Consider the following 13562-nt stretch of genomic DNA (forward strand, 5'->3'; position numbering starts at 1 on the left):
TACCTGAGCCCTTGAGTTGCCTACACCAAAATAGTTACAGCATATATTTAGTAATTTTAATGTTAACAGATCACTGATGCAATAACATTTGGACCCAATTTGCCTGACTTGACACATGGAATAAAGCATGGGCGTAGGAAGCATCCTCAATGTGGGTGAGACAATTTAACAGGGGGTGTGGGCAGGTGGTGGACCTCACCTCCTCTAGGGGATGTTGAAGTTAAATGCATCAATCTGGTCCATTTTGAGAGCAAAATTAGGGACTAAATCTATGGCAGTCAGTAGGGGCTTGGACTGTGAGCCGTAGGGTCGCCGGTTCAAGTCCCCGACCAGACCTATTTGGAGTGTGGACTTCTACTTGGAGAGGTCCCAGTTCACCTCCTGCCGTGGTGCCCTTGAGCAAGGCACCGGACACCCCCCTTCCCCCCTCACTCCCATTGCTCCGCGGGCGCTGCACAATAGCTGCCCACTGCTCCTAGCACTAGACTCCTACTAGGATGGGTTAAAAGCAGAGAACACATTTCACTGTGTGTGCTGTGTGCTCTGCATGTGTGACCATTAAAGAGGGTTTCATCCCTCCCAATTCTTCTTCTTCTTCAACACCCATATAAAACAGAACTGTAAACAGATTAACTTTTTCTTTCAACATTTATTTGAACAGCAAGTGGAGGCAAAAGTGACTGCACCCAAAACAATAAACCTGCTAGCTAACTAGCCTAAACTCAGTAACAGAATGTGGGCAACACGTTCTTCTCCACAGCCGCGCGACCTCTGAGTCAGACATCACTTCCCCCTTTTCTATCCTACGGGTACAACCGTACAGCCACTCCCCTGAACCCTGATGTAACAACATAATAAACTTTTTGGGGATGCAGCTTGGGATGTGAGGACATGGCTTAGAAAGGGCGTGTCGCCTTCTGTCCTGCCAGTGTTGGCAGGACATTAATTAAAATGTCGAACTCGGACTTCATTTTAAGGACATTTCGGCCAGGGGTTTAGAGCTATATTTGTTTAAGCACCGGATTGGCAAAACAGGAGAGTGTGTGCACCAGTCTGCCTTGATCTATGTATTCATGGGACTCTCACAGTATCTGCTGCCCACAGCTGTTTTAGAGAAGGAAAACCTGCTTCACTTCATGACATCTCTGCAGCACCAGGAGGCAGCGGGAGGGTTAACTCAGCCTCTGAGAAGAGGAGCGCGCAGTGTCTTTCACGCACCGCCTTCACTGTGTTTACCTTCAGAATCATTAGAAAGGCGAAAGAGCGGTGTGGCTGATGTGTTTTAACCACACACACCTCTACACGCACACACTCGCGCGCGCGATTTAAACGCAGACTTTTGTTCCTCCGTGTTACGTTGTTATTGCTTCACTGAGCGGACCCGCACAATTTTTTCAAACGCTCCCCTTTTTGGTCCATCTGCACGGTTTTGTGCACTGTGAGGCTGTACCTTTAGTAATGAATATTAAATGTTGTGAGGAAATCTTTCCACCAATAATTCTAATAAGTAATCCAAAATGTATTCACTTCAGGTTTACGAAAGTAACTGTAATCAGATTACTCGTTTTTCAAATGTAACGCGAGCTGAATACAGTTACTTGATTTTCTGATTACGTAACACCGTTACATGTATTCCGTTACAACCCAACCCTGGCCACACCCCACTGGGCTGGGCTGGGCCGGAACACTTACAAATGTGGGCCGGTAGGATTTAGGCAAACAATAAAGATTTTTTTTTTTTTTTTTTTTATAAACTTTTTTTTTTTTTGGCTCTCCGGCCCACACACAGCACCGGCCCACCGGGGAAACTCCCGGTATTCCCAATGGCCAGTCCGCCCCTGGTGTGGTGTGAGGTGTCAGTATGAGAGGATGACAGCGCGTCTAATTTTGATGTGGCCCAAGAGCCAATCACAATAATACCTGCGATGCAGTGAACCAATTTGAGGGGGGTGGAAATCGTTGATTAAACATCCAGTGTTTCCCCTACCATTGTCTTGGAGGGGCGCTGCGCCCCGCCAACGGAGCCCCGCGCCCCCCCTGAAATTCAAGGTGTTTATACTATATATAATCTTTAAATATATATATATATATATAGCACCAAATTGCAAATAATCTATAACTACTGTCACTTTTCACATTGAACATGTGCTCTTTTATTAAATAAACTAAACGCTTTCATTTTAAGTTCTGAGTTTAGTGTTTTTGACCCTAAGAAACACTGATGCATTAATCAATAACAATAATCCACAGCTCCTCTCTCTGCTCCAGAGGATTTAAAGAATATATATCAGTGACGTGGTTGAAATCTTGTCTCCAGAAAACAAAAAACTGAAACAAGCGGTATCAGTGACGGTGTGTTTGATGTGGCTCTTTGCAGTAACCTCTGACTGGTTGGCCACCCCTGGACTACAGCATGGTGGCGGTAGGGCTGACACAGCAGTGATTCCTATTGTTGTACAGTTGACTATGCTGGTGTGCACTATATTCAGCTTTGTTCTTAAAGTTATAAATCATAGGACTAGCAAAATAGCAGTTGGTCAAGTTCTGAACCACTGCCCTTTCCTGATGTCAGAGCCTTGCGAGCTGGCAGCCTTATCAGATCCATATACCACACTGAACCTTATCTGACTTTCAGAATAATCTCACATCTTCTGCTTTCATAGCAACCAACAAGGGTCATGTAGCAACGGAGCCACGGAGGGCTTTCGCTGCAGAATATAACATCAAAGAAACAACATGCTGGACAAAACACTTCAAAGAACATTGGCTCGCTTTGAAAACAAAGAAAGGTCGTGTGAAGTCTCAGGCACATTTATAGCAGCTGAACTGAACATATCTGGCTTCCTAGAGTAACAAGGTGAAACCTTTACCATGGAGGGATAAAAATACATTTCGCATTCAAGCAGTCTTATAAAAATGATTTACAACAAATTAGAATTCTCAATCGCATTTAAGGGAAAGGTATTCTCTCAGATTAAAGTGATAGATAAAACACAAATGGGTGATGTTTTAAATTTAAACTACACTAAAAAATAAGTATTTGTTACATCACTTAAGCTACCTATGCAAATTAAGTCACATGATTTACCGTATGTAGTGTCTCTACTGGGACGTGTCTCCATGCTTTAATGTTCAAAAAGCTCTTTATTTTTCTCATACTGCCTGTGCTGCAGCACCTCTTTTCACCCTCTGTCTGAAACCAGAGCCCAGTCTGCTCTGATTGGTTAGCTGGCAGGCTCTGTTGTGATTGGTCAACCGCTTAGAGATGTTGCGCCGCCCCTTAGCCTATCACGTGCAATGTGATGGAGAGCTAGCCCTAGTGTTTTGTATAGTGATGTCACTATGTTACATAAGTAAACAATAAAGGCGTTTCAGGGTGTGGGAGGAACTTTGGGATTGTAGCCCTTGCAGGCCATTGACATGCACAGAAACCTATATAACACACCACAGGAAAGGGAAAGCTTTAAAAAGCACAACAGGGCCTTTTTAATAGTAGACCAGGCTGTCACATTGTATGCACTGTCGTATCTTTGTTAGCCAATAACTATGTGGATGGAAGGTTCTGTATTCTGTCTTGTAGGTGGTTGTAATACTCTTGTTGGACATTGATTTTGTCATTTTAGTCCTTGCTCAAGTACTGGAACTAGTATTGTGTTATGTTCAGCTGACAGGGTTGCATTGATTGTCCCTGGAGCTCGACGGTCCCTGATCAGATGTGGCCGTAGATCTTTCAGTGCAATCTTGTAAACCACTGATTGCAGTGCATGGACCCAATCAAAGAAAATAATGCATCTGTTCAGCCATTTCCCCGGCAACCATGGAAACTCCTGCTTCTCCACCTTTGAATAAGGATGTGTATTTGTCCCCACCCCACAACAGTCATTATAGTGGCTAAGTGATTGTCCCCTACTTAAAACAAAAAAAAAGCTGGTTTGCCTGGCAGACAACTCTTTTAGAATAGTTTGAGGAGGGGAGCTACCAGAAAGCATTCTGTCCTGGGAAGGCTATGAGGTTGGAGGCCTAAAGAGTCTCTGCAAAACACTCTGCCTGAACCAGCCACCCTATGATGGGATGGAGACAGGTAGAGACGGAGTTGCCTGTTATGTATTCCACTCCCTCTGTATAGCCATCGGTGGTGCAAATGAAAGCGTTGGCTGTTCCACATGGTCTGTGCCACTGAGAGGTCTGCAGCCTGTGTTATACTGTGTCCTGTAGTGTGCTGCACATGAAGGGAATAAAGCACAACCAATCAATAAATGCATTGTATTTCTCTTCCAGCCAATGGTGAGTTCCCACCAACCAGCTCCACCATGCTGCCTTTCCTACGGACCAACAAGACTACCCCCCCGTCCATTCGAAGCCCGTTGAGCTTCCCCACCACAGATTGTAAGTGTGACCACGGTTCGACTGAGTGAGTGAGTAATGCTCGGATGGATCTATGGAGAATATTCTCCGCACGCATATCTTTCTCCTTTTGTCTTTTCTCCATTCTCCTTCAATCACACACATGTGCTTGCTTGCATTCATGATTCATAATGACTTTACATGTGACGGTCATGGCACCCCACACACGGGCTGCAAAGTAAGTGTGCCCCCTGCTGGTCTGCAGCATGTCTGAACGAGAGCTGCACAGATCTCCTTGGCATTAAATGGAGCAGGACGGGCCGTTTGGAAGTCTACAATCCTCCAATTTGTCTCCTGAGAATGTCAATGGAGCCACTTACACAGACTTGACATTTCCCACCTTGCACACTCCCACTTCCCTGCTTCAAAAGGGTAGACACAAGCACAGACTCCATTTCTATATTTCCAGTCATGAGTTGGAGATACTTTCAAATCAAACTTGCTCCAAGACATGTTTCTTCGGTTGTAGCTTTGAAGTGCACGAGGTTCCCCAGACTTTAGGACTGGACTTTCACATATCAGCCACGACCACTTTAGTCACTGTAAATATGTGTGCCATCCTTTTCCTATAAGCATTATGTGACAGCAGTTATGCACTCGTTGAATAAATATAAACGTTAACTCAGTTTCAATGACTTCAAGGACATGTTCTCCAGTCTAAATAGATGATTGGTCTGGACAGTGCTCCCACACTCCAGGAGTGTATGCATTCATGTATATCTTCTTCTCCCTCCCAGGAGGCATAATAGGTGTTATGCCATGCATCTGCTGTTAGAGCCCAGCACATCAAAGTGTGTAAGGTGCACCGGCTGTTTGCTGTTAGGAAATGGTTAGTCATCACATGTTTGTTAAGTTGCCCTTGAATACACAGCCAGTATACCCCCTAAGTCTCATCAATGTGAAGTGGATTGTTAAGCAGGCCCATATGCTCATTCTTTAGGTTTCATAAAGTATTGTGTGCCTTTACTGTGACATGTTTACATGCTTTACAAAAACTGCTTTGTAATGTTATGTAGTGATGCCACTGTGTCGCGGAAGTAAACAAAGGAGTCCACTGGAGGTGTTTCAGGTGGGGGGGGTGGAGTGGGTGGGAGAGAAACGTTGGGATTGTAGTCTTTGCAGACCATTCACACACACAACAACCAATAGCACGCTACAGGAGAGGACACACACCAACACTGCCCCACATATTGAGCATTCCTTCTGCTGAACAAGCACTGACTCAGAGAGGGGTGATGGTCAGCCACCAATAGTCCACTCACTGTGTTCGGGTCCTAACATGTGTGTGAAGTGGGTCACTCTTTAGTCTGGAGCACAGAGTCTGTCTCGATGGACAGACGAGGACAGCGAATGATCGGACATGAATGTTTAGCCAGCTGACATGATTTGATAACGTTACAGGATTATGCTTTGAACTGGAGCCACCGACGTGACTCCTTCAGGCTCCTCAGTCTATCAAGGATGTCCTCTTATGTGGAGCAGGAAGGAAGCATTTGAGGAAGCATTTCATACGCAGTACAATATTATATAAAAGGTGTTTCAATCTGGTGGAGTGTGCCAGCAGGATCTAGCAGCAGCAGCAAAGAGGCTATTCCAAAGTGCTTACACAGGTAATACTCTGTATGGTTACAATACAAGCGTGCGGCCTCGGGAGATGGGACTGTGCGCCCAGCGCTCTCGCCCTTGTGATTATCATACATATTAACTCCGGGGCCAGAAAGAAGTTGAACTGGCAGTTATACATTGGCTGTTTCAAAGACAGCCGGGGGCGCTTTACATTCGCCCGGCGTTTCACGTCCCCCCCTGAAACGTTGACGTCTGCAGGGCAGGACGCACGCCTGATGAGGGTTTGGCTCAACAGACCTGTCACTCCAACAAGAATGGCTCGATGATTAACCCCACCATAACTCTCCTCTGACTCCGCCCTTCACCTTTCCTCTCTCTCAGCCACCACATGTGGGCCTTCATTCATCTGTTCCCCATTTCCACCGTTGATAAGCTGCTGAATACTGCCTGCTAGTTGAGACTTCTTGCTCTCAGTCTGTTGTCCCACTTCTTCCTCATGCCTCCTTTTTCCTGACTTCCCCTTCATTCTCCTCTTTCTTCTCATTTCCTTTCCCTCTCATTGATTCACCGCTATGCTGGCAGCTTTCCTTTCCCACCACTGCCCCAGTGTGTGGCACCCGCCTCTCACTGCTGACTCATCATTTGCTTTGGGAAGAGAGGGGGGCGGGGGTGAGAAACTCAACCTAGATGAGCTGTCTTCCCTTTTTTTTGTGATTACCTCGCCTGATGGGAAAAGACCGCTTGGCTAACCTCACAATGAGCTCCGGGAGCACATGTCTCTGGCCATTCGCCGTTTGAGAGTGGGTGTGCGATTGACAAAGATAAGTGTCTTCATGTTATTTTAAGACAATAGTACTTAACGAAAAACGCTTCCATGATGCAACAAAATAATAGCAAGCTGTACAAGTATTAGCTGCTTTGAACAGACATCTGATTTTCATATCAATGTGTTCCACTTCCACGACACAACAAAAGAAAACAACAACAACAAACTGTTCTGTGGGTAGATGAAAATCAATAGAAATCGAAACAATCTGATTGGCTCTTGAAAGTAACTGGCAGCAGATGTTGCTCCTTGATCGCAGTGTGAACAAATGTAAATGCTTCTTGGCCGTCACATGCTCGCTAATTAGCCGCAGAGTGGAGAGTCTGCTTCCTTCTCTACTCGTTCGTAAACACCGGCCCGTGGCAATCAGTGAGCTAGTTGTTGTTACTTTGGGTTTTAGAGGGGAGCGTTACTCACTCAGACAGATATGAGACTGATAACGAGCAGTGCCACGCCAAACAGGCGTGTGTAATGAATGGCACTCGGGCGCCTCGTAAGCTTTGTGCTTAGCATTCAGATCCATTCACGGCGTGCCAGCCTTGATCCATCTCTCTAATGGCCGGCCCAAGGAGGACAACTGTCAGTGGATAAGGAGGACACATGCTACGAGAGGAAGCAGCCCACACCGAGCTGCAGTTCTGTGTGTTGGGGGGTTCATAGTCAATTATGAAGCGCTTTAATTGCACTATTTGTAAGTGCTTTACTTTGAGAGAAAGACGGTAGAATCAAAAACAACAAGCACAATATTTTTAGTCAGTGTTGGTTTGAGATTCGATTACATTTCCTTTTTGCCCTGACATTTTCTCTTTTGACTAAAGCAATTGTGCATTATGCATATTCACGGTCGAGCACAAAGGTCCTTCTCCAGCATACCTGGAGGAAGAGGATTCTAGCAGGCGTTCAGATCATACACCGCTCCCTGCACACAGAGCTACAGTGGAGCGGGTATGTTGCTCGAGGTACCGGTGGAAAATGAAATGCCATCCAGGAAATCTACTTTGAGTATCAGATCCCTGAGGTCAAATCGAATCAAGTTTTATTTATATAGCACATTTATAAACAATTTTTGGTGGAGCCAAAGTGCTGTACATAAAATAAAAATAGCCTACAGTAGAGACACTTTACAGCAAATACAACAGCACAGATTGTTCAGAATATCAGTATGAGAAAAACGATGTAATAGCCAGGGACAGGATGTTACCCCGAAGTTACTGACAACGTTTCTAATGCAGCAAGTATCTTATCTTTTGTCACGATCGTGTGCTAAACTGAGGTAAAAATGACCATGGATGGAAAATAATGTACTTTAAACCAAAACATGACACAACAATGTGGACAAAGCATCTTGGACCCCAACCTCTCCATCATGCCGCATGCCAACCACATCACCAAGACGGCTTTATTCTAGCTTAGGAACATTGCAGAAACATCATACATGACAATCCTGTCACAACCCATACTCCGAGCCTCAGGTCCAGAGATGAAAACACCCTAAAGACTACCAGAAAGCCCCGCACATGGGTGTCAGAGCCTTCTCTGCGCCTGCACCCTCCCCACTCACATCAGACCCTAACTTCCTGCCCTCAAAATCTACATCTTCAGACTTGCCTTTCGTATGGAACTCCCACCCCCCACATCTTAACTCCACCCAATCTGACTGCTTTCTGTCCTAGGGTTTCTTTGTATTTTCTCTAAATTAATTTAATTGCATCTTTTTGTTCACTAATGTAGGCCTTTGTTTGTTTATTGTACTGTATGCTTATACGGAATGTTTAAGTGTCTGAGTATTTAGAAAATCACTATATAAATGAAATCTATTATTATTTTAGATGCAACATAAAACCTAAGGGGAAATATAATACCGTTGATTTGACTGGTGGATGCAGTGTGACAGCCATCGAGTGGCCTGATTACATTTGAAACGGTTGCTCAAATATCAGGTTGACACAACAGGCCTTCTTGTACCAAGTAATGATCACTTTTCACAGAAGCAACCAAGTATCAATGCTTCATTGTGCCAATTAAAAACCCATCAGAGGCCATACGTCTGATGGAATGCTTGTTTATGTGTTACTGATTGGCACAAGGACTGCCTTGTCATTCCTAAAAAGTGACATGTTTACTTTCGTCTTGTATTAACAATGTTTGGCAGAGATAGGAACATGGCAGAGATAGGAACATGGCAGAGATAGGAACATGGCAGAGATAGGAACATTGCAGAGATAGGAACATGGCAGAGATAGGAACATTGCTGTCAGTATTGTAATGAAATCATTGTTATTTACACTGCATCTCTTTCGTTCCCTCTCAATTGCTCACTGATGACAGCGTGCAGCTTCGCCCCATCATTTGATGAGGCTATAGTTTGTTATGATGATGGCACACCACCAGTAGCAAAGCTCACAGTAAAGGTGATTCCTATGATAGGCAGGCAGAGACGGTGTGTGTGTGTGTGTGTGTGTGTGTGTGTGTGTGTGTGTGTGTGTGTGTGTGTGTGTGTGTGTGTGTGTGTGTGTGTGTGTGTGTGTGTGTGTGTGTGTGTGTGTGTGTGTGTGTGTGTGTGTGTGTGTGTGTGTGGTGTGTGTGTGTGTGTGTGTGTGTGTGTGTGTGTGTGTGTGTGCGTGCGCACGCACGCATTAGAACTCACTCATATTGATGGACCAACCAGATCGATCGGCTGAGTGGAGGTGCGAAACCAAGCGCACCCTGGGGAGACGGGAGGGAGAGATCGAAATGGAGGACACGGCTAACTTCGACAGCGTCTGTCAAAACGTCAAGATCACTTTAAATAACAATAATCTTGTTTATGTCAGGTAGCCAATACGTCTCCAAATAAAAAAACAAAAAGCAGATACATCATTCACATCTAAGGTCCTGTGTGTCCTGTATTCAGTGAGTTGACTCTCAGTGCAACCTATTGGGAACAGTGAGATTTAGGTCTGAAGCACCAATCGTCTTCGGATGCTCTTCTGCTCCAGTGAGGATTTATTGCCAGCGATCTAAACTCTTTTTACCTTGTTCAGTGGTAACAAAATACTCACTTGAGGGATAATGTACTCCTGCTGGAAGGGAGCCAGACGGAACTCAAGCTACCTATCCCAAAAGTGTTCTGTCTACAGTAAGTGCCTTCGCTACGACCAGGCTGAACTCCAGATCGAATCATGTTTTCAAGCGTTTCCGAGAAGCCTGATTGAAATCGTCTCTGCTGGCAGCACTTCATCAAACTCAAAAGAGATGTTTGTGGGGCTAAGGGTGGAGCTCCGAATCGTTTACCAGATGCCCCTGGAACCAACCGATCGTTGAGATCAGACTGAGGAATAAGTATGCTTGACATGCAGTCCATCCAGGGTTTCAGCGGCCATGCAAACCCTCATTCGGACGGGCAGCCATAGGAACATGCACGTGGGATGCATGCTTTAAAGTGATTCCAGACCAAAAAGCATCATCAGTATATGGGAGATGGGAGAATGGAGTTGCACACACATCCCCACACTCATGGAAACATGCCAGCTTCCTGCTGTAACTGTTTCTCCGTCAGAGCAAGTGGGCTTGATATCTGATCTCTGAGGCAGGCGACAGGAACAGCAGAAGGTGTTGTTGTGAGAGCATCATACGTTGAAGTAGCATCTGATTCTTCGAAACTGGAAACAGCACAACCCCCACAATTAGTTTTGATATTCTCTTTATTTCTTTACATCCATGTTTAATAACATGTTCTCCTTTTGTATGTTTTAGGCGCCAGAGGTCAAGGCGTTGGCCTATTAGGGATGTGTGTGGGTGGAGGGAAAGTCAATTCGAGTGTTCATTATATGTATTGTATTGTTGCTATTCTGTATAAATCTGTAAGTGCCTTTATAACAAATGGTGTTACTTCACATTGGGCATCAGTGACTTTGCGCTGGTGTCAGATGTGCAGCCCTGCTCTTAAATTAATAAGTAGTCTCAGGCAGATGGAGAGGGAGAGGGAGAGGGAGAGAAAGAAAGAGAGGTGCTTTTCTGCCATATGTCTTCCCCGCTGCTGTGTTCACACGCCTTAAATCAGGTGCTGCAGCAGCGAGTCCTTCCACGACCATCTGACAAGACTAATCTCGTGCTAATTACGGTGAAAAGAACTCTAATTAGCGGCGACACATAGGATTACACGGGAAGTGAGGAGAAATGTTTGTTACCTGTGATCCTGTCACTACGTCCCCCGCGTGAATATGACTAACTCAAATGAGTAGCTTTAACCTCGGAGCTTGCCTTCCCAATATATAAACGTTTTCTCCATATGTGTATTTGATCATCATTGGCATTTTGAAATGGTACAAATAGAACTGTCCTGAACCTTTGATGTGCCCTGACTTTCAGCCCCTGTCATCTTTAAGTCTGCTTAAGTTCATGTGTGACTGAATACTTTCTTTTTTCCTGTTTCTTTTCAGATCCAGACAAGAAATGGATCTTTCATACCTGTGGCGGTGTGGGCCCTGAAGGCCCGACTCCCTCTCAGTGCCTCAACTCCTATAGGTACAGCAACGTCAACGTGACAGTCGGCACCCGTGGGCCCTTCAAAGGCATCCAAATGTGGCGTGTTCAGGAAACTGGCACCTACAGGTAGGGCTGCTGCCTGAGGATAAAGCTTACCCAAACCTGTACAACAGATGTTCATGTTTTGAAGTGGCTTTGTATGATGTACTTATCCTAGTCAGTGTATTCCCACAGTAGATTGTTGGCGGTTATTTTTCTTGTGTTTTTTTGTGACTTTTCTAAATCCTAACAAACCAAACTAACTGACTGAGTGATGCAGGGGTAGACCAGCAACTACCATGTGTTGGGAGGTAGACTGGCTGTCTTCATAAATGAGGCTGTTGGATTTATGGTTAAGCAAATGTTCTCTACTGCACCTCTTTTCCCCCTCTGTTTGAAACCAGAGCATAGCCTGCTCTGATTGGTTAGCTGGCCAGCTCTTTTTTGATTGGTCAACCGCTTAGAGAGGTCCCCCTCCTTATCACATACAATGTGCCATCTACTGACTATGGAAGAGTAACTCATACAACACCGCTCATGCTAACTACTCTTTTGGTTCTCAACGCATTGCCAGTCAATCGTTACGTGCGGACACTCGGCTTCATGAGCACTCAACATACAAACCCCTTAACCTCTCTTTTTGATCATCAGCACTGCGCATTCCAACTCCAGTTTTCTCCACAATACAGACTCTCCCTCACGCCCACCCCCTCTCCTCTGCATCAGCAGCACATCAATCTTCCACCGGCATACAGAGAAATCTCACTATCAGATTCGTGCAGGAGGAGCAGAGGCTGCAGTAATGGGAGCTAAACAGTATGATTCACTCCCCATCTGACTCCCAAAACGTCCCCCAGAACCACCCGCCTCCAATGCTGTGGTTAAGGTGTGGAGGCTTTGGAATACTCCAACAACCAGTTAGCACCTTGACCTCATGCATATACTGCTCTAGGATCGATGCTGCGGTATCCACTACCTTGTGCAGGGATCAGTATGTGTCCTGTGGGCATTCATGCGCGTTTCACTTGGATTTGACTTGGATGCCTCAAACACCAAAAAGAAGCGCATCAAAGCTTCTAGCCTCCCACATCAACAGGCAGCACAACCACACGCCGCTAAGCTCTGCCAAAAGCCTTAAAATACCCAACTAACAGCAGCGTGGACAGCTCTGTCTTAACACGTGTCCCAGAGTTTTAGAAAAACACCGTCTGTCTCCGCACAAACTCCAGAACTGTGCTCTTGATGCGGCCCGTAAATGGAGCCGACAGACGGTCACAGAGATGAATATGCGCTCTGCATCTCCCAAAAGTCATTAGGCGAACAGCTGAGGTAGCGACTGAGCACCGGGCAGCGTTCTCTCCCCCCAACACGCACCACCACCGGGAAGAGACATATCCACCCGCTACCAATCAAGTTGTGTTTTGTTCTCCCTGGCAAGAAAACTGGAGAATTTGAAATGAGTGTCTTCTGCTGCGTGTGTGCTGGTATGTGTGTGTGTGTGTGTGTGTGTGTGTGTGCCCATGCAATCTGTAGTCTGTGCTTTCTTTTGTATGTGTTATCCAAACGAGGTCAAAAACACCCCAGGTAAAAGTATTTTTTAGGGTTTCCAAATGAATTGTGGTTGTTATTTAATACACTTGCAGGTGGAATACATACGAAGTGTTTTCCAGCCTCAGGTTATTTCTGATAAACAGCTAGTGCCCAGCTTGGAAAATACAAGAAATACTTCACCTTCAAATCCTATGAATCCAAAACAATAGACGAAACCAAATGAAAGTAATCAACCATCCTTTTATTCACTGTCTCATCAGGATCAGGATCATGACCAGTGTGATGTGTGTGTGTGTGTGTGTGTGTGGTTCTGTGTGTCTTCTGTTTCCAACACAGGGTTACAGCCTACGGTGCGGCTGGCGGTCGCAGCGTGTTGGCCATGAGCAGGTCACATGGTGTCTACATCACAGGAGACTTCCTGCTGCGGAGGGGCGAGCTGCTTCACATCCTGGTGGGACAGAAAGGAGAGGACGCATGCCCCAATGTGAGTCTACCATCACGCAGTAGATATGATGTATGGTAGCAAATGAGAGCTGCAGTTTAGAGTATGTCAAGATAAACATTATGGGGGACTTAAAATACAGATTCAATATATGGGGGTAATTTTAAATGGCTATAAGCGATACACTGATTATAAATCGTAAATTAGGAGGCAAACTATTTCTATTTTATGCAACGATAGACGCCTATTATCATTATCTTTTTCCAG

At 45.3% G+C, this 13562-nt stretch overlaps 1 protein-coding gene across 1 annotated transcript in view; it reads left to right on the forward strand.

The window, feature by feature from the left end:
- Positions 1–13562, forward strand: part of LOC117468194 (ALK tyrosine kinase receptor-like) — a 547997-nt gene that overhangs the window by 490891 nt on the left and 43544 nt on the right. Inside the window, 3 exon segments of the mRNA XM_034112221.2 lie at positions 4279–4386; positions 11218–11389; positions 13190–13337. Of these exon segments, the coding sequence (XP_033968112.1) occupies positions 4279–4386; positions 11218–11389; positions 13190–13337 (428 nt within the window).

Source organism: Pseudochaenichthys georgianus, chromosome 22, assembly GCF_902827115.2.
Source record: "Pseudochaenichthys georgianus chromosome 22, fPseGeo1.2, whole genome shotgun sequence".
Lineage (NCBI taxonomy): Eukaryota > Metazoa > Chordata > Actinopteri > Perciformes > Channichthyidae > Pseudochaenichthys > Pseudochaenichthys georgianus.